Source organism: Oncorhynchus masou, unplaced genomic scaffold, assembly GCF_036934945.1.
Source record: "Oncorhynchus masou masou isolate Uvic2021 unplaced genomic scaffold, UVic_Omas_1.1 unplaced_scaffold_1273, whole genome shotgun sequence".
In the NCBI taxonomy this organism is placed as follows: Eukaryota; Metazoa; Chordata; class Actinopteri; order Salmoniformes; family Salmonidae; genus Oncorhynchus; species Oncorhynchus masou.
The window spans coordinates 12,095-36,333 of NW_027002563.1; the positions used below are offsets into that span (position 1 = coordinate 12,095).

The 24,239-nt window shown below is 40.8% G+C and overlaps 1 protein-coding gene and 1 pseudogene across 1 annotated transcript; both read right to left on the reverse strand.

The window, feature by feature from the left end:
* Window positions 1-10,575: 10,575 nt before the first annotated feature.
* On the reverse strand, window positions 10,576-15,467 carry LOC135530145 (zinc finger protein 568-like). The gene is made up of 4 exons (XM_064958526.1): window positions 14,914-15,467; window positions 14,388-14,491; window positions 14,081-14,258; window positions 10,576-11,438 (listed from the first exon to the last, which is right to left on the reverse strand). Exons 1-4 carry the CDS (start codon window positions 15,257-15,259, stop codon window positions 10,576-10,578), a joined length of 1,491 nt encoding a protein of 496 aa, XP_064814598.1. The 5' UTR covers window positions 15,260-15,467.
* Window positions 15,468-21,064: 5,597 nt separating this feature from the next.
* LOC135530138 (zinc finger protein 845-like) overlaps window positions 21,065-24,239 on the reverse strand; it is a 46,423-nt pseudogene continuing 43,248 nt past the window's right edge.

Genomic DNA, 24,239 nt, shown 5'->3' on the forward strand with positions numbered 1-24,239 from the left:
TAGGGTGTTGGAGGCTATTTTGTAAATGACATCGCCAAAGTCAAAGATCGGTAGGATAGTCATTTTTACGAGGGTATGTTTGGCAGCATGAGTGAAGGAGGCTTTCTTGCGAAATCAGAAGCCGATTCTAGATGTAATTTTGGATTGGAGATGCTTAATGTGACTCTGGAAGGAGAGTTTACAGTCTAACCAAACACCTAGGTATTTGTAGTTGTCCACATATTCTAGGTCAGAACCGTCCAGAGTAGTGATGCTAGTCTGGCAGGCGGGTGCGGGCAGCAATCGGTTGAAGAGCATGCATTTAGTTTTACTAGCATTTAAAAGCAGTTGGAGGCCACGGAAGGAGTGTTCTATGGCATTGAAGCTCGTTTCGAGGTTTGTTAACACAGTGTCCAAAGAAGGGCCAGATGTATACATAATGGTGTCGTCAAAGTAGAGGAGGATCAGAGAGTCACCAGCAGCAAGAGGGCGACATTGATAAGAGTCTGCCCGAGAATTGAACCCTGTGGCACCCCCATAGAGACTGCCAAAGGTCCGGAGAACAGGCCCTCCGATTTGACACACTGAACTCTATCTGAGAAGCAGTTGGTGAACCAGGCGAGGAAGTCATTTGAGAAGCCAAGGCTATTTAGTCTGCCAATAAAAATGCAGTGATTGACAGAGTCGATAGCCTTGGCCAGGTTGATGAAGACGGCTGCACAGTGCTGTCTTTTATCGATGGCGGATATTATATCGTTTAGGACCTGGAGCGTGGCTGAGGTGCACCCATGACCAGCTCGGAAACCAGATTGCATAGTGGAGAAGGTACAGTGGGATTCGAAGTGGTCGGTGATCGTTTGTTAACTTGGCTTTTGAAGATTTTAGAAATGCCGGGCAGGAAGGATATAGGTCTATAACAGTTTGGGTCTAGAGTGTCTCCCCCTTCGAAGAGCGGGTTGACCGCAGCAGCTTTCCAATCTTTGGGGATCTCAGACGATACGAAAGAGAGGTTGAACAGGCTAGTAATAGGTATTGGAAGAATTTCAGCAGATAATATTTAGAAAGACAGGGTCCAGATTGTCTGGCCCTGCTGATTTGTAGGGATCCAGATTTGTAGGGATCCAAAAAATCTATTGTATGTACCAATGACAGATTGACAATTTAACAATTTATACAGTACTGAACAACATATTCAAGTGTAGAACTTCAGTAGAATGCCCCTTTAAAACCCCACATTAGTTCAACAACAGTTTGTGCCCTTGTTTAAGACAGTACTCACTAGTGTTAATCTGATATTCTGTATCCTCCTCTTTCACTCCCAAAACGTCTTCCTCCTTCACCTTTATTGAGACAGCATCCTCTTCCTCTCTAAAATGTTCTTTCACTATAACAGCCTTCTCTTCCATTCTGAAAGGTTCTTTCTCGTCTTTCACTGTAACACCCTATGGGAAAGGGAGAAGGAGGAAGGGGGGTTGGATCCCCACCCCACTGGGTAGCACAGAGCAACACTTTAAGGGGCGTTGCATTCATAATGGCGCCAACTAGGGAAACTCTCCCGCTATTCTTAGTGCCTGTCTGCACGTTCAAAGTAAAACAATGTAACTAATAATGGCGTGAAAAATGCCCCTTAGATATTAATTTGGAGTGAGGATATTATTAAATATTAAAGCAGTAGACCTCTCACTAAAGGCCTCAGTCAAAAGTTATACTTAAATCCGAACTGGATTTAATGAAAACTATATGAAAAGCGCATATTTGTAAATCCCAAACTAAAAGCAATTGGAAAGGTAGATACAAATGATTTGTGACGTGGTTAAAATAAAGAATGTAAACAAGATGCTATGTTTTTATTTACAGTAGTGATGGACAGCTGGTGGCATTTCAAAACAGGTTTTCAAACACTTGTAGCCCAATTAGCAGGACAATAGACTCTTTATTGTCACGTTCTGACCATAGTTCTTTTGTGTTTTCCTTGTTTTAGTGTTGGTCAAAACAGGTGGGCATTCTATCAAGTTAGCCTATTTCTATGTTTGGCCTCATATGGTTCTCAATCAGAGGCAGGTGTTTGTCATTGTCTCTGATTGGGAACAATTTAGAGCCTGTTTTGTGTTGTGGGTTGTTGTTTCCTGTCTTTGTGTTTTCTGCCCCAGATGGGACTGTTTCGGTTTTGCTACGTTGGTTATTTTGTATTTGAAGTGTTCAGTTTGTATTTATTATTAAATAAGATGGACACTCACCACTTTGGTCCTCTCCTTCCCAGGAAGAAAGCCGTTACATTTATATCCAGGCTACTGTAGGTGTGAACATCCCCCTACCTGCAAAGTATTCCATGCTTAAGTGTTACATTTCTAACTCAAAACAGCAGTACAGTATTTCTTCATCAACATCTTTATGCTTTCTTTAATAAAGATAAAAATCCTCTTTCAAAATGCAGATGTTTATTTAGTTATGGATCCATAACAAATTACTATGGCAATAAATATCACTGAATGACAGAAATATTGGAACAAAGTTGTCTAATTTTTTATTTATTTTACTAGGCAAGTCAGTTAAGAACAAATTCTTATTTTCAATGACGGCCTAGGAACAGTGGGTTAACTGCCTGTTCAGGGGCAGAAACAGATTTGTACCTTGTCAGCTCGGGGTTTGAAAACCTTCCGGTTACCAGTCCAATGCTCTAACCACGGTACACTGCCGCCCCATGAAGGTAAACAAATTGTTGCTAACTGGAAAACACTCTTTCAAAACACACACGGTCATGTGGCCATTATGGCTATTAGCAAGAAGCTGGACAATAGACTTGCCTAGAAGGAGGATAGGGGGAGAATTCTATCATCAAATGTAATTCTTAGTTCGGCTATATCACATCCGGCCGTGATTGGTTGAAATTTCAGTTTAATCCACCAGAAAAGACCAAACAAATAATACAGCAAAAAGTATTATTATGTATCACATCTGACTGTGATTGGGAGTCCCACAGGGCGGAGCACAACTGGCCCAGCGTTTCTCTCCCTCTAATAAACTCCAAAATATCGTTATACACTGCTCAAAAAAAAGGGAACACTTAAACAACACAATGTAACTCCAAGCCAATCACACTTCTGTGAATTAAAACTGTCCACTTAGGAAGCAACACTGATTGACAATAAATTTCACATGCTGTTGTGCAAATGGAATAGACAACAGGTGGAAATTATAGGCAGTTAGCAAGACACGCCCAATAAAGTAGTGGTTCTGCAGGTGGGGACTACAAACCACTTCTCAGTTCCTATGCTTCCTGGCTGATGTTTTGGTCACTTTTGAATGCTGTATATATATAATGTATAATATATTCAATTATTAATTTGTTTAGATGCAATACTCAGAAATAAAGTAAATAACTCAACCCTGTCACAGGTTTACAACCCGTTACATGTAGACTGAGGAACAGAGCTAAATGGTGTGATTTTAATCAATAATCATGCATTTATTTGATAAAAAATACTTTCTCAACAAAATAACACAAATGTATGTTTGCATTCAATTATGTGCACATTTTAATATTAATTCCCCAAGTAAAAATGAATTGAAACACCTGGGGGACATGTAATAAAATATATGATTTTGTAATTAATAAAGTTTAAATTAATTCTATATTTATTTCAATTCATTATACTGGGCATTTCAATTTATATACAAAATCAGTCAGTGGGACTGAAATATTACCAGAGCTCAAGAATGACCCAAATACTGTTAGAATAGAAATGGTTCTCTGTCTGTTATTTTTTCACATCTAAATGTGGCCATACAACTCCCTTACATTTAAGTCATTTAGCAGACGCTCTTATCCAGAGCGACTTAAAGTGAAGGTAGCTAAATGTAACCACATGTAACATATGGATCTGCATTAGTATAGCATCACAAGTCCCAATGCATAGTTACACCTCTCTTTTCTATTTTACATAAAACCGATCAGAATTCCAAAGAATGCCGAAGTCATGTCAGAGTTGTTTTTTTTACAGGCTGTGAAATAATATGGAGGACCCGGCGAGCCAGCCTATCCCCTAGAATGTCAACACTGTCGATTTGAAGGTTTTCCTACTTACAAAGCATGTAGAAAAGCATGTAGAAAAGCATGTAGAAAAGCATGTAAAAAAGCATGTAGAAAAGCATGTAGAAAAGCATGTAGGGGTCTGTAATTTTTACCATAGGTACACTTCAACTGTGAGAGATGGAATCCAAAACAAAAATCCAGAAAATCACATTGAATGATTTTGTGAGTACACCCCTCACATTTTTGTAAATATTTGAGTATATCTTTTCTTGCTTGGCCCTCCTATGTTGAACATAATAAATGGCTCTCTATCCACCAGATGTGTACCAAACTCACTAAAAGTGGCAGTAATAAAGCCTCTCTTGAAAAAGCCAAACCTTGACCCAGGAAATATAAAAAACTATCGGCCTATATCGAATCTTCCATTCCTCTCAAAATTTTTAGAAAAGGCTGTTGCGCAGCAGCTCACTGCCTTCCTGAAGACAAACAATGTATACGAAATGCTTCAGTCTGGTTTTAGACCCCATCATAGCACTGAGACGGCACTTGTGAAGGTGGTAAATGACCTTTTAATGGCATCAGACTGAGGCTCTGCATCTGTCCTCGTGCTCCTAGACCTTAGTGCTGCTTTTGATACCATCGATCACCACATTCTTTTGGAGAGATTGGAAACCCAAATTGGTCTACACGGACAAGTTCTGGCCTGGTTTAGATCTTATCTGTCGAAAAGATATCAGTTTGTCTCTGTGAATGGTTTGTCCTCTGACAAATCAACTGTAAAGCTTTTCCCCATCTACGTAACATTGCAAAAATCAGAAACTTTCTGTCCAAAAATGATGCAGAAAAATGTATCCATGCTTTTGTCACTTCTAGGTTAGACTACTGCTATGTTCTACTTTCCGGCTACCCGGATAAATCACTAAATATAGTTCAGTTAGTGCAAAATACGGCTGCTAGAATCCTGACTAGAATCAAAAAATTTGATCATATTACTCCAGTGCTAGCGTACACTGGCTTCCTGTCAAAGCAAGGGCTGATTTCAAGGTTTTACTGCTAACCTACAAAGCATTACATGGGCTTGCTCCTACCTATCTCTCTGATTTGGTCCTGCCGTACATACCTACACGTACGCTACGGTCACAAGACGCAGGCCTCCTAATTGTCCCTAGAATTTCTAAGCAAACAGCTGGAGGTAGGGCTCCATTTTTATGGAATGGTCTGCCTACCCATGTAAGAGACACAAACTCGGTCTCAACCTTTAAGTCTTTACTGAAGACTCATCTCTTCAGTGGGTCATATGATTGAGTGTAGTCTGGCCCAGGAGTGGGAAGGTGAACGGAAAGGCTCTGGAGCAACGAACCGCCCTTGCTGTCTCTGCCTGGCCGGTTCCCCTCTTTCCACTGGGATTCTCTGCCTCTAACCCTGTTACAGGGGCTGAGTCACTGGCTTACTGGGGCTCTTTCATACCGTCCCTGGGAGGGGTGCGTCACTTGAGTGGGTTGAGTCACTGATGTGGTCTTCCTGTCTGGGTTGGCGCCCCCCCTTGGGGTGTGCGGTGGCGGAGATCTTATATAGCCAAATTATTTTTAACCCAGGAAGCTCTGGTAAACAGTGGTTGTTGTGCACTGCTGCCACTACCAGGCCTGGAGTCCATTTTGACTTTGTTGATAGCGAGCTGTGTTAGCGAGCTGTGTTAGCTAGCTGTGTTAGCTAGCTGTGCGGCTAAGCAGCTAACTGCCTATGTAACAGTATAACTTTAGACCGTCCCCGCCCATACCTGGGAGCGAACCAGGGACCCTCTGCACACATCCACAACAGCCATCCACGAAGCATCGTTACCCATCGCTCCACAAAAGCTGTGGCCCTTGCAGAGCAAGGGGAACCACTACTTCAAGGTCTAAGAGCAAGTGACATCACCGATTGAAACGCTATTTAGCGCGCACCGCTAACTAAGCCAGCAGTTTCACATCCGTTACACCTACTGATCAACCTATTGTGTGAATTGAACATTCGTATTAGACTGTATAGCTGGCTAACTGGCTACTGATCAACCTATTGTGTGTATTGAACATTCAAACTGGACAGTTTTACCTATAGAGTAGCACCACCACCCATTCTCTTGAAGTCAAAGCCACAGTGTATTGTTGCTATAGGAGTTCATGATTAATAATCCTATTCATTTCAAGCCCCACTAAGATGTCACCATACTTTTCATTTAAAGCCCCACTATGTAAGACATACATCATCAGAGTGGGCCTCCAACTTAAATGTAAACAATGGAGCAAATGCATCACGTGAACATCACTTGATTATCAGAGGGGTGTATTGACATCAGATAGAACTACTCAGACATTCCAAATATCACTTGCTTATCGGAGGAGTGTATTATGACATCAGATAGAACATCAGACATTCCAAATATCACTTGATTATCGGAGGAGTGTATTATGACATCAGATAGAACTACTCAGACATTCCAAATATCACTTGATTATCGGAGGAGTGTATTATGACATCATATAGAACTACTCAGACATTCCAAATCAGGCTTCATCCATATCATGAAGGTGGATATTGATCCAACCATTTCCAAAGTAATGACCGGGCTGATGGAAACAGGATATGCCTGTACACTTTTCTAAATGCCGACAGACAATTTGTTACTTCGTTTGACATGGTGGGGTCATTTTGTGTCAGTAAAAATGTATAAATGAGAAATGGCGGCATTAATCCTTTATGCGCAAATATTGATTTAATAACAATCATATCTTAGTTAACTTTGGAGTCCCGTGATGATATATTGTGTGGTCCTCCCTCTACGACTTGGGAACCCATGCAGTTTATTAGGCTACAGATTAAATAAATGATGAACTTCACAGGGTGGTGAAAGTGCATGTGTTGAGCTTGATCCTCCTTTCCAATACATTTTGAGGGTCTTCTTCTGGTGACATGATGATGCTACTAATGTGGATATTGATCCAACACCTGCCGCTTATTCAAACCAGCCCACTGGGCACAGACGTCAGTTCAACATCTAGTTACTCGTTACATTTCTTTGAAACGGATTTAGGTTGCCAGTTGTGTGAAAATTAATAAAAATACCTTATATAAATCCAATCCGTTTTCCACATTGAATAAACATCATCACATGGATTTGTTTTGTTGAAATCAAATCAAATGTTATTGGTCAAATACACATGGTCAAATACACATGGTTATGACACAAGTCATTTTTTCAACAATTGTTTACAGACAGATTATTTCACAATCCCAGTGGGTCAGATGTTTACATACACTAAATTGACTGTGCCTTGAAACAGCCTTGGAAAATTCCAGAAAATTATGTCATACCTTTCGTAGCTTCTGATAGGCTAATTGACATCATTTGAGTCAATTGGAAGAGCACCTGTGTATGTATTTCAAGACCTACCTTGAAACTCAGTGCCTCTTTACTTGATATAATGGTAAAATAAATACAAATCTGCCAAGATCTCAGAAAAAAATGGTAGACCTCCACAAGTCTGGTTCATCCTTGGGAGCGATTTCCAAATGCCTGAAGTTGATGAAACAAAAATAGAACTGTTTGGCCATAATGACCATAGTTATGATCGGAGGAAAAAGGGGGATGCTTGCATATTATTGAAGCAACATCTCAAGACATCAGTTAAAGCTTGGTTGCAAATGGGTCTTCCAAATGGACAATGACGCCAAGCATACTTCCAAAGTTGTGGCAAAATGGCTTAAGGACAACAAAGTCAAGGTATTGGAGTGGGCATCACCACACCCTGACCTTAATGCTATAGAAAACAGATCATTTTTACCCTTTTAAAAATAGTTATAGGGGGATGTCCGGGGGATGTCTGTCTTTGAAAGGGTCATTGTAATATTTAAGATGTCCCCTTTACTGATGACCTAAACCTAAAAGTCAAGGGGTCTGAATACTTTCCAAAGAAACTGTAAGTGATTGAGGACAGAGCATAATTGCGAAATTCTAATTAAAATCATTGACCCATAAGGGAACACACGACCAAAGCAATGCGTGACCCATGCAGAATTAAAACAATATTCATCTTAATGAGAAATATAATCGAATAAACAAATGGTTGCTGGTGGGAACATCAACATTGTATTTAGTCAGGATTTCATAAGGCCAGGAATGTCATTGAGAATAACAATAGACAATAGTTAATGTTGCGAGTTTAGGGATGAAGATAACATTAAACCTTCAATTAAGGATGTTTTTTTTAATTTGACGTGGAAACGTTTATTCAACCAGTGGGAGGCTTGTAAATGCCCACAGGAAAGTGGAATGAGGAACTCTTCATTGAGACAATCATGAAACAGCAATCTGTGGGTGAGTTGTAGTGGATATTATAATATAAGGATATGCTGGAGTCCAAGTCAAACCAAGATTCTTTATTTCTGAGCTCAGAGAGAATAACAGTTTGGTATTTTACTAGGATCCCCATTAGCTGTTGCAAAAGCAGCAGCTGCCCCTCCTGCGATCAACACAAAACATGACACATAATTGTCACGTCTCTCGTCGGAAAGCATGGACCAAAGCGCAGCGTGGTAAGTGTTCATGATTTTTATTTAATCAAACAACATTCGAACAAATTAACTATACAGAAAACAACTACCCAAAAAACACAGGTGGAAAAAGGCTGCCTAAGTATGATTCCCAATTAGAGACAACGATAGACAGCTGCCTCCGATTGGGAACAACACTTGGCCAAAAACAAAGAAATACAAAAACACAGAAAAAAGAAACATGTAATGCCCACCCTAGTCACACCCTGGCCTAATCAAAATAGAGATTAAAAGCTTCTCTTTGGCCAGGGCGTGACAGCCGCTCTGTTCTGGGCCAGCTGCAGCTTTACTAGGTCTTTCCTTGCAGCACTGGACCACACGACTGGACAATAATCAAGATTAGACAAAATAGAGCCTGCAGAACTTGCTTTGTGGAGAGTAGTGTCAAAAAAGCAGAGCATCTCTTTATTATGGTTAGACCTCTCCCCATCTTTACAACCATTGAATCTATATGTTTTGACCATGACAGTTTACAATCTAAGGTAATGCCAAGTAATTTAGTCTCCTCAACTTGTTCAACAGCCACACAATTCATTACCAGATTCAGCTGAGGTCTATAACTTAAGGAATGATTTGTACCAAATACAATGCTCTTAGTTTTAGAGATGTTCAGGACCAGTTTATTACTGGCCACCCATTCCAAAACAGACTGCAACTCTTTGTTAAGGGTTTCAGTGACTTCAATAGCTGTGGTTGCTGGTGCTTATATAGTTGAATCATCAGCATACATGGACACATATGCTTTGTTTAATGCCAGTGGCAGGCCATTGGTAAAAATAGAAAAGAGTAGAGGGCCTAGAGAGCTGCCCTGCGGTACATCACACTTTATATGTTTGACATTAGAGAAGCTTCCATTAAAAACCCTCTGAGTTCTATTAGATAGATAGCTCTGAATCCACATTATGGTAGAGGTTGAAAAGCCATAGCACAAACATTCTTAATAAACAACAGGTTATGGTCAATAATATCAAAGGCTGCACTGAAATCTAACAATAGAGCTCCCACAATCTTCTTCTTATCAATTTCTCTAAACCAATCATCAGTCATTTGTGTCAGTGCAGTACATGTTGAGTGCCCTTCTCTATAAGCATGCTGAAAGTATGTTGTTCATTTGTTTACAGAAATATAGCACTGTATTTGGTAAAACACTTTTTTTCTAACAGTTTGCTAAGAGCTGGCAGAAAGCTTATAGGTCTGCTGTTAGAACCAGTAAACCCACCACTCATGGGTAGTGGATTAATTTGGCTTCCCTCCAGGCCTGAGAACAAAGACTTTCCTCTAGGCTCATATTAAAATATGTCAGATAGGAGTGGCTATAGAGTCAGCTACTGTCCTCAGTAGCTTTCCACCTAAGTTGTCAATGCCAGGAGGTTTGTCATAATTGATCGAAAACAATTTTTCCACCTCTCCCACACTAACTTCACAAAATTCAAAACTTGCACTGCTTTTATTTCATGATGTTTTTTTACAAGTTTTTTTTCCATCATTCTTTATATCATTGATCTTGGCTTCATAATAAAGTTGATTATTTTTGTTGAGTTTGGTCACATAATTTCTCAATTTGCAGTACATAAAACAGCCAGCCAGACTTATTAGCCACTCCTTTTGCCCCAACTCTTTCAAACATACAGTTTTTAAATTCCTCATCAATCCATGGAACCTTAACATATCTAACAGTCAGTTTCTTAACAGGTACATGTTTATCAATAATTGGAAGAAGCAATTTCATCTGGTAAAAACAGGTCAACACATTATAGGCAACAATATAAGACAACGGGAGCACTGTGTATGTTCTCTGATGAATTGTAAGAAAAAACAAGATGTGAAATATCAATATACACGCTAAGAGAAGTAATTTCTCTCCTGTGTGGATTCTCTTATGACGTTTAAATGATTGTTATGAGTAATATGTTTTCCCAAAGTCTAAGCTTTTGTTAGCATTCTCCTCTGTGTCTCGTGTTCTTTCAGGCTTCCTAAATGGGCAAAAGCTTTGCACCCTGGGAGGAGTGGTAATGCATCTTCCATCTGTGTATTTTCTCATGTTGGTTCAGGCTGTTTTTATGGTAAAACTCCTTCCACACTGGGAGCAGTGGTAAGGCTTCTCTTTCATGTTTTTTCAGTGCGTGTATTCTCTCATGTTGTTTCAGGTTCCCAGACCGGTTAAAACACTTGCCACACTGGGAGCAGTGGTAAGGCTTCTTTCGTGCGTGTATTCTCTCATGTTGTTTCAGGTTCCCAGACCTGTTAAAACACTTGCCACACTGGGAGCAGTGGTAAGGCTTCTCCCCTGTATGTATTCTTTCGTGGTATTTCAGATTCCCTGACTGGCTGAAACACTTTCCACACTGGGAGCAGTGGTAAGGCTTCTCCCCTGTGTGTATTCTTTCGTGGTATTTCAGATGCCCTGACTGGCTGAAACACTTTCTACACTGGGAGCAGTGGTAAGGCTTCTCCCCTGTATGTACGAGCTTGTGGGCTTTCAGCATTTCTGACCGACTGAAAAACTTTCCACACCGGGAGCAGTGGTATGGCTTCTCCCCTGTGTGTACTAGCCCGTGTCGTTTCAGGTTCCCTAAACACTTAAAACACTTGCCACAGTGGGAGCAGTGGTGAGGCTTCTCCCTTGTGTCTACAAGCCCATGTTGTTTCAGGGTCCCTAACAGGTTAAAACACTTGCCACAGTTGGAGCAGTGGTAAGGCGTCTCCCCTGAAGGTACTAGCTCATGGTGTTTCAGGGCCCCTAACCTGTTACAACCCTTTCCACAGTAAGAGCACTGGTGTCTTCTTGCTGGTTTGGACATCCCTGGCTCTGGTTCCTCTGAGTCTGGTCTTTCTCCTGCCAAAGACAGTGTTTAAAAGAAAAATAGAGACCTGAATGAAACCTCCACATGATAAAACGGCCTTGCTACGAGGGTAAATCCTAATCAGATCCCTCAAAAACATAAGACCAGTTTTAACAATCTCAGTGTTATTTTAAAACAAATGTGGAGTTTCCTGGTAATTACTGATAATGGTTACATTACTTATTTATTAATTCTGTTTTACAAGTCAGAACACAAATAAATAAACAGTTCTCGGACACTCAAGACAGACGTCACTGGATTCCAATCGAGCAGGTAGTTCTAAATATATAACTTTCATAGCTGTATGATACAGAATGCGACCTACAGTCACGGCCAAAAGTTTTGAGAATGAAAGATATTACTTTCCACAAAATTTGCTGCTTCAGTGTCTTCAGATATTTTAGTCAGATGTTACTATGGAATGATGAAGTATAATTACAAGCATTTCATAAGTGTCAAAGGCTTTTATTTACAATGACATGAAGTTGATGCAGAGTCAATATTTGCAGTGTTGACCCTTTTTCAAGCCCTCTGCAATCCGCCCTGGCATGCTGTCAATTAACTTCTGGGCCACATCCTGACTGATGGCAGCCCATTCTTGCATAATCAATGCTTGGAGTTTGTCAGAATTTGTGGGTTTTTGTTTGTCCACCCGCCTCTTGATGATTGACCACAAGTTCTCAATGGGATTAAGGTCTGGGGAGTTTCCTGGCCATGGACCCAAAATATTGATGTTTTGTTACCCGAGCCACTTAGTTATGGCAAGGTGCTCCATCATGCTGGAAAAGGCATTGTTCGTCACAGAACTGTTCCTGGATGGTTGGGAGAAGTTGCTCTCGGAGGATGTGTTGGTACCATTCTTTATTCATGGCTGTGTTTTTAGGCAACATTGTGAGTGAGCCGACACCCTTGGCTGAGAAGCAACCCCACACATGAATGGTCTCAGGATGCTTTACTGTTGGCATGACACAGGACTGAGGGTTGTCTTCTCCGGACAAGCTTTTTTCCGGATGCCCTAAACATTCGGAAAGAGGATTCAGAGAAAATGACTTTACCCCAGTGCTCAGCAGTCCAATCCCTGTACCTTTTGCAGAATATCAGTCTGTCCCTGATGTTTTTCCTGGAGAGAAGTGGCTTCTTTGCGGCCCTTCTTGACACCAAAAGTCTTCTCTTCACTGTGCGTGCAGATGCACTCACACTTGCCTGCTGCCATTCCTGAGCAAGCTCTGTACTGGTGGTGCCCCGATCCCGCAGCTGAATCAACTTTCGGAGACGGTCCTGGCACTTGCTGGACTTTCTTGGGTGCCCTGAAGCCTTCCTCACAACAATTGAACCGCAACCTGAAGCCTGAAGCCTTCTTCACAACCTGAAGCCTGAAGCCTTCTTCACAACCTGAAGCCTGAAGCCTTCTTCACAACCTGAAGCCTGAAGCCTTCTTCACAACCTGAAGCCTGAAGCCTTCTTCACAACAATTGAACCGCTCTCCTTGAAGTTCTTGATGAACTGATAAATGGTTGATTTAGGTGCAATCTTACTGGCAGCTATATCCTTGCCTGTGAAGCCCTTTTTGTGCAAAGTAATGATGACGGCACGTGTTTCCCTGCAGGGAACCATGGGTGACAGAGGAAGAACAATGATTCCAAGCACCACCCTCCTTTTGAAGCTTCCAGTTTTTTTTTGGGGGGGGTCAGGTCATTTGCATGGCAAAGAGGGACTTTGTAATTCATCTGATCACTCTTCATAACATTCTGGAGTATATGCAAATTGCCATCATACAAACTGAGGCAGCAGACTTTGTGAAAATTTACATTTGTATCATTCTCAAACATTTTGGCCACGACTGTACACACTTCCCTAAGACTCCATAATGTTTCATCATTAGATGCTACAGTCCTCCTTTAAGACTCCATAATGTTTCATCATTAGATGCGACAGTCCTCCTTTAAGACTCCATGTTTAGAATGTGTCTGGAAGCGCTACTCTATTCTACTCTCATCCTTTCAGTTTTTATAATATTTAATAATAATAACAATGTTATAATAGGTAATAACTAACTTTAATAACTAGGGTCAATACCTGCCTGGCGCCCCAACAAAATATTTCTTTACCCCCCTCTAACAATACCGCTACAGAATTAGCATAGTAGGCAATGTAATTTAAGGCAATCTGAAATATTTAGGACTAACTTATTCCTTGCCACCCATTCTGAAACTCACTGCAGCTCTTTGTAAGTGTTGCTGTCATTTCAGTTTCCGTGGTAGCTGACGTGTACAGTGTTGAGTCATCCGCATACAGACACACACTGGCTTTACTCAAAAGTCGTTGGCATGTCGTTGGTAAAGATTTTAAAAAGTCAGGTCATCATTTTTAAGGAAAAGTTTTTGTAAAACAAGCAGCTTACATTGGATCATCTTGAAACTCTCTCTCTAAAGCCAACTTTTATCAAGGTTTTATATGGTCTATTGGTTCCTCTCTTTTCATTGGCAGAATCCTTTTTCAGTGTTATGATATTCATAACATCCATATACACTACTCTATCTTCTTGTCAACGAACAGAACTCTGCTGGTTGTCCTGGTAACAGATACCAGTGGGCAGATTGTATTTTATTTGTTCAAACTGAACGACAGCACTTACTTTGATGTGTCAAATCTGATCCTTTCTTCTCTTGTCGTCCTCTCACAGTTCCACTCAGCCCCGTTGATTTCCTGCAGTCCACCAGCAGCACAGACAACCTCTTCATACCCAGCAGTAAGGCGCTACTGGGAGAGGTACGACACGGGGACTCCAGGAGGGAGGAAGGGCTAGCGTTGTCCTGGTATCCATAAAGAGGGGACACAAACACATATCATTATGGATGCTGATGCCACTGTTGTCATGAAGTACTTTACAGAAACCCAGCCCAGACCCCAATAGAGCAAGCTGTATGCTAGACCAGACCAACCTGTACCATCTGGTGCTCTGATCTGGAGAGACTCTTCTCTGCCTCGTCAGCATCAGGATGTTGTTGATGCTCCCCAGAGGATCCACCATAGTCACGTCTCTCTCCTATGTGAACGAGAACAGCAAACAGACGGTGAACTTATGACCATCTATTACAATCAAGAGGCATGAATATGTCAAAAATGGCCACTTCCATCATGATTTTGTAAAATATTGTTTGTGTTGCAAATGTAAAGGGTCATTTCCACAAAATGGGTGCCTTTTACATCCCTTTGATATTTTAAGTAGATTTTAAAAGCCTGTTATATTAGATGAGGTGAACTTTAATGTAGACCACATGGAGAATGAGAATTCAGTACATCGAAGTCCAAAAAACATATGTACCAATGGCAGATTGGCCCTTAAACAATTCCCACAGTACTGAACGACATATTCAAGTGTTGAACTGAAGTAGAATGCCCCTTTCAAACCCCACATTAGTTCACCAACTGCATAGTTTGTGCACCTGTTTTTAAGACAGTACTCACTGGTGGTAATCTGATCTTCAGCCTCCTCCACTTTCACTCCCAAAACGTCTTCCTCCTTTTTTATTGAGATAGCCTCCTCTTTCTCTTTTACTCTAAAAGGTTCTTCCTCTTCTTTCACTACATTCTCTTCTTTCAATGTTATGGCATCTTCCTCGTTTTTTATTCTGAAAGCTTCTACCTCCTCCCCTTCAACTTTGACAACATCTTTCCCATCTTCCTCTTTCACTGTAATATCATCCTCTTCTTCTTTCAATGTGATAGCGTCCTCTTCCTCCCTTTTCATCCTGAAAGCTTCTTCCTCTCCTTTCACCAGAGCTTCTTTCTCGGTCGAGCTTTGTGAGCTCATGCTCCGGTCGATTAGCCGAATGCAATATCAATTTAGTAACACATTTGCTAATTTAACGAGCAAATGACGTTAAAATGAACTAGTAGATGGATAAACATAATTATATTCAAAACACTAAGAGTAATATACACACGATTGGTCTAAAGAGCTTCAAAGACTCAACTTTTTGTTCGCTAGCAAAGCAACACGTTGGTTGAATCAGAAGCCTTTTGTCGCTGTTGAAGAAGCCTCCAGTTCCGTCCACTAGATTATACGTCACGCAAGCAGCATCACCTGAAAGACTCATATCGCTCTCTGCTGACTGGAGTGGATAACGCAGACTGGAAAAATATTAATAACAATGTTTATTCTGGCAAGCCATGTCATGCGAAGAAATTTAAAAAGAACCAGATGTTATGTTTTCTCTTACTTCTTACAGCCAATACTTTACTCCAGGGCTGACCTGCCCGTTAGGTAGGATTAGGTGACAGATTAAAGAGTTTTCCATTTTTGTCATCGTTATTCTGAACCGACTGCCTGCAAGTCATCGTTAAATTTGCCTCAGTGATATGTATTTTCCTTCAAGTTTCTGAAGAGGAAACAGCCAGGAAATGCCCCTGTCTGAGTGCATTTGTCTACCACTATGTGTAGCTGTTAGCGATGATGCTAATGATCCACTATGTGTAGCTGTTAGCGATGATGCTAATGATCCACTATGTGTAGCTGTTAGCGATGATGCTAATGATCCACTATGTGTAGCTGTTAGCGATGATGCTAATGATCCACTATGTGTAGCTGTTAGCGATGATGCTAGTGACAAACATCTTCTGGTTGAAAGCTTTCCCAAAAAACTTTGTCAATTAAATGTTAACTACAAAGTAGTCTATTCCTCCCTGGCAGAATGATATCATGACTATTTGCATCAATCCAGTTGTGATTTGTTCAGCAGACTATGCAATCACATGTGTGCTACAGAGACACCACTAACCAAGCAAGGCTCTTGTGTGCTACAGAGACACCACTAACCAAGCAAGGCTCTTGTGTGCTACAGAGACACCACTAACCAAGCAAGGCTCTTGTGTGCTACAGAGACACCACTAACCAAGCAAGGCTCTTGCTGGTGTCACTTCAATTAATGGGTATCTACACATAAAAATTAACATGTCTTATATTTTTCTCAGACTTCAAACGTGTTCTCCTGATGTGGTTGAAGTGTTGTTGTGGACTTAGAACATCCAATGTTGTTGTTTTCTATTAACAATGTGATTTAGAGACAAAAACAGACAAACAGGGACAAATCAGAAACCTGGAAAAACTAAACAGAGAAAATGGAATTAGGTTCAATAAAACGGATTAGATAGAGATGTTATATATAGATAGAGATGTTATAGAGCCATAAATATTCTATACATTTTCTCTCATTACTGTATTATCTAGGGATAGTGTAGAGTAACAGCTGTTTCCTGAAGTGACCTTTAACCTCCCTGCTCCTCAATACTTCTTCCACTGGATCAAAGCTTCAGCCAAGTAGGATACATGATAGTGGCAACACATGGAGTTGGGTTGGATATAGTCATGGTAGGATACAAAGAGCGGTAAGATGTTCTTTACAATTCGGCCATCAGATTTGCCACCAATGCTCCTTATTCGACACCTCACTGCACTCTATACTCTATAAACGGGTTATCTCTGTATACCAGTCGCCATACCCACTGGTTTAATGCTTATTTATAAAACCCTCTAAGGCCTCACTCACCCCTATCTAAGATAACTACTGCAGCCCTCATCCTCCACATACAACACCCATTCTGCCAGTCACATTCTGTTAAAGGTCCCCAAAGCACACACATCCCTGGGTCGCTCCTCTTTTCAGTTTGCTGCAGCTAGCGATGGGAACAAGCTGCAAAAAACACTCAAACTGGACAGTTTTATCTCCATCTCTTCATTCAAGGACTCAATTGTGGACACTCTTACTGACAGATGTGGCTGCTTCGTGTGATGTATTGTTGTGCCCAATAATGTATGTACCATGTGGTGTTGCTACCATGTTGTTGTTATGTAGTGATGCTACATGTAATAATAACATGTATGATTTAGAAAAAATTCTTTAGTAAAAAAGATTAGTGACATAGTTTCATTATTTTATTTTATTACATTTTGTATTTAATATTACATAGTAAACTTTAACAATTGTAATATGTATGTTTAAATGACTGTACTAAATGTCTCTCTCTCTTTCTCTCTCCCTCTTTCTCTCCCCTTGGCTGGGAATGTTAAGGGTTAAGAAGTTGTGAATCTAGGGGGCCCTTGCACACAGGGGAACTATATGGACACAAAATAATTAACAACCTGGCCCCCCAGGTGTCTTTGAAAACATCTGTTTTACTAATGTCCTAAACAGATCATTTAAAACAAAATAGTTCTAGGGGGGATGTCCGGGGGATGTCTCAGTCTTTGAAAGGGTCATTGTACTCTTTAACTATGCTTCCTTTACTGATGACCTAAACAGATCACTTTTGACCTTTAAAAAATAGTTGTCAGCTATCCATATATAATGGTCAAGAGGTCGTGAACCTAAAGGGGCCCTTGAACACATGTTGTGTTTAGGTACAAATGTTTTCGGTTTATGAAGGAATAAATGATTGAGAGGATATAGACCACAAAATAAAAGATAACTGTGTTCTTTAACGATGTGCCCTTTACTAATGACTTAAACAGATCATTTTACCCCATGAATAACCTTGTTATTGTTATGACTCTCCTTCATATAGAATTAAAAGAACATTATTCTTAATGAGAAATATAATCGAATAAACAAATGTTTGCATAACCAAAGACATGAAAACTGGTGCGAACATTGTATTTAGCTAGGATTTCATAAGGCCAGGAATGTCATTGAAACATTAATTAATGTTGCTAGTTTAGGGATGAAGATTGAAGGTTCATCAATGTTAAAGATGTTTTTTAATTTGACGTGGAAACAACGTTTATTCAACCAGTGGGAGGCTTGTAAATGACCCCAGGAAAGTAAAACAAAGAAGTCTTCATTGAGACAATGATGAAACAGCAATCTGTGGAAGAGTTGAGGTGGATATTATAAAATAAGGATCTGTTGGAGTCCAAGTCAAACCAAGATTCTTTATTTCTGAGCTCAGAGAGAATAACAGAGTTTGGTATTTTATTAGGATCCCCATTAGATGTTGTAAAAGCAGCAGCTACTCTTCCTGGGGTCCACACAGAACATGACACATAATACAGCACATCAATAGACAAGAACAGCTCAAGGACAGAACTACATACATTTTGTAACAGGCACACGTAGCCTACATATCAATGCATACACACAAACTTACATGGTATTAAAGTTAAGGGACATCAGCCTGGGCGGGGTGATCCTCAGTAGGGGATAAAAAGGGAAAACACCATCTTTTGAACTGAGTGTCTTGCTTGCAAATTGCTGTAAGTGTAAACTCCGGGTTGCAATCCTTATTAAACAAACTAACCTCTGATCAACAAAGTTTTCCTGTGGTCTCTTCTGTGCACATAGGGCAGAATTCCATTACAGACTATGCAAACAATTTGGGATTTTCAACACATTCATGTTTCTTATAAAAATAAGTGATATAGTCAGTCTCTCCTCAACTCTTAGCCAAGAGAGACTGGCATGTATAGTATTTATATCAGCCTTCTGATTACAATTAAGAGCAAAACGTGCCGCTGTAATGGTTGTCATAGGTGGAAGAAGGTGAAGAGGACCAAGGTGCAGGTGGTACGTGTTCATGGTAGATTTAATAAAGAAACTGAACACAAGAACAAAAACAACAAAGCGGAACAAACGAAACAGTTCTGTCTGGTGCAGACACACAAAGACAGAAAACAACTACCCACAAAACCCATGTGGGCAAGAGCTACCTAAGTATGGTTCTCAATCAGAGAAAACGATAGAGAGCTGCCCCTGATTGAGAACCATACCCGGCCAAAAACAAAGAAATACAAAAACACAGAAAAATAACATAGAATGCCCACCCTAGTCACACCCTGGCCTAACCAAAATAGAGAATAAAAGCTTCTCTATGGCCAGAGCGTGACAGCCGCTCTGTTCTGGGCCAGCTGCAGCTTTACTAGGTCTTTCCTTGTAGCACTGGACCACACGGCTGGACAATAATCAAGATTAGACAAAACTAGAGCCTGCAGAACTTGCTTTGTGGAGAGTAGTGTCAAAAAAGCAGAGCATCTCTTTATTATGGCTAGACCTCGCCCCATCTTTACAACCATTGAATCTATATGTTTTGACCATGACAGTATACAATCTAAGGTAATGCCAAGTAATTTAGTCTCCTCAATTTGTTCAACAGCCACACAATTCATTACCAGATTCAGCTGAGGTCTAGAACTTGAGGAATGATTTGTACCAAATACAATGCTCTTAGTTTTAGAGATGTTCAGGACCAGTTTATTACTGGCCACCCATTCCAAAACAGACTGCAACTCTTTGTTAAGGGTTTCAGTGACTTCATTAGCTGTGGTTGCTGGTGCTTATATGGTTGAATCATCAGCATACATGGACACACATGCTTTGTTTAATGCCAGTGGCAGGCCATTGGTAAAAATAGAAAAGAGTAGAGGGCCTAGAGAGCTGCCCTGCGGTACATCACACTTCATATGTTTGACATTAGAGAAGCTTCCATTAAAAACCCTCTGAGTTCTATTAGATAGATTGCCATAATGTGGATTCAGAGCTGAGGTTGAAAAGCCATAGCACACATACATTCTTAAACAACAGGTTATGGTCAATAATATCAAAGGCTGCACTGTAATCTAACAATAGAGCTCCCACAATCTTCTTGTTATCAATTTCTCTCAACCAATCATCAGCCATTTGTGTCAGTGCAGTACATGTTGAGTGCCCTTCTCTATAAGCATGCTGAAAGTATGTTGTTCATTTGTTGACAGAAATATAGCATTGTATTTGTTCAAACCATTTTTTCCCAACAGTTTGCTAAGAGCTGGCAGCAAGCTTATAGGTCTGCTGTTAGAACCAGTAAAGGCCGCTTTACCACTCTTGGGTAGTTCCACCTCTCCCACACTAACTTTACAAAATTCAATACTTGCACTGCTTTTCTTTCATGATGTTTTTCTACATGCGTTTGGTCACATAATTTCTCAATTTGCTTTACATAAAACAGCCAGCCAGATGTGCAGCGAGACTTATTAGCCACTCTTTTGCCCCAACTCTTTCAAACATACAGTTTTTAAATTCCTCATCAATCCATGGAGCCTTAACATATCTAACAGTCAGTTTCTTAACAGGTACATGTTTATCAATAATTGGAAGAAGCAATTTCATCTTGTAAAAACAGGTCAACACATTATAAGGCAACAATATAAGACAACGGGAGCATTGTGTATGTTCTCTGATGAATTGCAAGAAAAATGAGATGTGAAATATCAATATACACGCTAAGAGAAGTAATTTCTCTCTCCTGTGTGGATTCTCTAATGACATTTAAGTGATTGTTATGAGTAATATGTTTTCCCAAAATCTGAGCTTTTATCCTTTGTGTCATGTTCTTTCAGGCTTCCTAAATTGGCAAAAGCTTTGCACCCTGGGAGGAGTGGTAATGCATCTCCCCTGTGTGTATTCTCTTGTGCTGTTTCAGGATCCCTAACTGGTTAAAACACTTGCCACACTGGGAGCAGTGGTAAGGCTTCTCCCCTGTGTGAATTCTCTCATGTTGTTTCAGGTTCCCTAACTGGCTAAAACACTTGCCGCACTGGGAGCAGTGGTAAGGCGTCTCCCCTGTGTGAATTTTCTCATGAGCTTTCAGGTGTCCTTTCTGATTAAACATCTTTCCACATTGTGAGCAGTGGTAAGGCTTCTCCCTGTGTGAATTTTCTCGTGAGCTTTCAGGTGTCCTTTCTGGTTAAACATCTTTCCACACTGTGAGCAGTGGTAAGGCTTCTCCCTGTGTGAATTTTCTCATGTTTTTTCAGATCCCCTGACTGGTTGAAACTCTTTCCACACTGGGAGCAGCGGTAAGGCTTCTCCCGTGTGTGTATTCTCTCATGTTTTTTCAGATCCCCTGACCAGTTGAAACTCTTCCCACAATGGGAGCAGTGGTAAGGCTTCTCCCCTGTGTGAATTCTCTCATGCTGTTTCAGCTCCCCTGACTGGTAGAAACGCTTTCCACACTGGGAGCAGTGGTAAGGCTTCTCCCTGTGTGTATTCTCTCATGTTTTTTCAGATCCCCTGACCGGGTGAAACTCTTCCCACACTGGCAGCAGCAGTAAGGCTTCTCCCCTGTGTGTATTTTCTCATGAGCTTTCAGATGTCCTTTCCGGTTAAACATCTTTCCACATTGTGAGCAGTGGTAAGGCTTCTCCCCTGTGTGACTTCTCTCGTGCTGTTTCAGCTCCCCTGACTGGTTGAAACACTTTCCACACTGGGAGCAGTGGTAAGGCTTCTCCCCTGTGTGAATTTTCTCATGTTTTTTCATATCCCCTGACCCATTGAAACTATTTACACACTGGAAGCACTGGTGTCGTCTTGCTGGTTTGGACGTCCCTGGCTCTGGTTCCTCTGAGTCTGGTCTTTCTCCTGCCAAAGACAGTGTTTTTTAAAAATAGAGACCCGAATGAAATCTCCACATGATAAAACAACAGTGCTACAAGAGTAAATCCTAATCAGATCTCTCAACCTGAGGCCAAACAAATGTAGAGCTTCCTGGTAATTACTTTTATGTTTACACTACTTATTTTATTCATCCTGTTTTACAAGTCAGAACACAAAAAACTAAACAGTTCAAGCACACTGAAAACATAGACTTTGCAAGATTCCAATCAAGCAGGTGGTTCTAAATATATAACTTTCATAGCTGTATGATACAGAATGCGACCTACACACTTCCTTAAACATAAAACAACTAAAGAAGTAATTTTGTGTAATAGTTTTTACATCGAAGACACAAAGCACATCAGTAACATCTCTCCATTGTTGAAAGGGTTCGACATCTGCTGTTTAAATGGCCCAATTTCTTATTTAGACGTTCACAGATTTTCAACATTTTGACTATCACTGATGTCATATTTTGGGTAAAGTAAAAAATAAGGTGAAATATTTGGAAAGATGTTCCTAAACTGATAATAACTACAATAAACAAATTATAAACGCAACATGTAAAGTGTTGATTTTTATTTTACCTTTATTTAACCAGGCAAGTCAGTTAAGAACAAATTCTTATTTTCAATGACGGCCTAGAAACAGTGGGTTAACTGCCTGTTCAGGGGCAGAACGGCAGATTTGTACCTTGTCAGCTCGGGGGTTTGAACTTGCAACCTTCCAGCTACTAGTCCAACACTCTAACCACCCTGCCGCCCCTGATGTTTCATGAGCTGAAACAAAAGACTGCAGAAGAATTTGGCAGTATATCCAACTAGCCTCACAACCACAGACCACATATTTATTTATTTTATTTTTATTTCACCTTTATTTAACCAGATAGGCAAGTTGAGAACAAGTTCTCATTAACAATTGCGACCTGGCCAGGATAAAGCAAAGCAGTTCGACACATACAACGACACAGAGTTACACATGGAGTAAAACAAACATACAATCAATAATACAGTATAAACAAGTCTATATACGATGTGAGCAAATGAGGTGAGATAAGGGAGGTAAAAGCAAAAAAAGGCCATGGTGGCAAAGTAAATACAATATAGCAAGTCAAACACTGGAATGGTAGATTTGCAATGGAAGAATGTGCAAAGTGGAAATAAAAATAATGGGGTGCAAAGGAGCAAAATTAATTAATTAATTAAATACAGTATGGAAAGAGGTAGTTGTTTAGGTTTAAATTATAGGTGGGCTATGTACAGGTGCAGTAATCTGTGAGCTGCTCTGACAGTTGGTGCTTAAACTAGTGAGGGAGACAAGTGTTTCCAGTTTCAGTGCTTTTTGTAGTTCATTCCAGGCATTGGCAGCAGAGAACTGGAAGGAGAGGCGGCCAAAGAAAGAATTGGTTTTGGGGGTGACTCGAGAGATATACCTGCTGGAGCGTGTGCTGCAGGTGGGAGATGCTATGGTGACCAGCGAGCTGAGATAAGGGGGGACTTTACCTAGCAGGGGCTTGTAGATGACATGGAGCCAGTGGGTTTGGTGACGAGTATGAAGCGAGGGCCAGGCAATGAGAGCGGACAGGTCGCAATGGTGGGTAGTATATGGGGCTTTGGTGACAAAACGGATTGAACTGTGATAGACTGCATCCAATTTGTTGAGTAGGGTATTGGAGGCTATTTTGTAAATGACATTGCCAAAGTCGAGGATTGGTAGAATGGTCAGTTTTACAAGGGTATGTTTGGCAGCATGAGTAAAGGATGCTTTGTTGCGAAATAGGAAGCCAATTCTAGATTTAACTTTGGATTGGAGATATTTGATATGGGTCTGGAAGGAGAGTTTACAGTCTAACCTAAGTATTTGTAGTTGTCCACGTATTCTAAATCAGAGCCGTCCAGAGTAGTGATGTTGGACAGGCGGGCAGGTGCGGGTAGCGATCGGTTGAAGAGCATGCCTTTAGTTTTACTTGTATTTAAGAGCAATTGGAGGCCACGGAAGGAGAGTTGTATGGCATTGAAGCTTGCCTGGAGGGTTGTTAACACAGTGTCCAAAGAAGGGCCAGAAGTAAACAGAATGGTGTCGTCTGCGTAGAGGTGGATCAGAGACTCACCAGCAGCAAGAGCGACCTCATTGATGTATACAGAGAAGAGAGTCGGTCCAAGAATTGAACCCTGTGGCACCCCCATAGAGACTGCCAGAGGTCCGGACAGCAGACCCTCCGATTTGACACACTGAACTCTATCAGAGAAGTAATTGGTGAACCAGGCGAGGCAATCATTTGAGAAACCAAGGCTGTCGAGTCTGCCGATGAGGATGTGGTGATTGACAGAGTCGAAAGCCTTGGCCAGATCAATGAACACGGCTGCACAGTAATGTTTCTTATCGATG

Bases quoted from the DNA above. Each gene is read 5' to 3' on its own strand.
- LOC135530145 (XM_064958526.1), bottom strand. From the start codon at position 15,259: ATGAGCTCACAAAGCTCGACCGAGAAAGAAGCTCTGGTGAAAGGAGAG. The intron at 14,492-14,913 runs GTGAGTACTGTC...TCGTTCACATAG, and splicing joins TGAAGATCAGATTACCACCA to GAGAGAGACGTGACTATGGT. The intron at 11,439-14,080 runs GTAAGTGCTGTC...TGTCTTTGGCAG, and splicing joins ATCAGATTTGACACATCAAA to GAGAAAGACCAGACTCAGAG.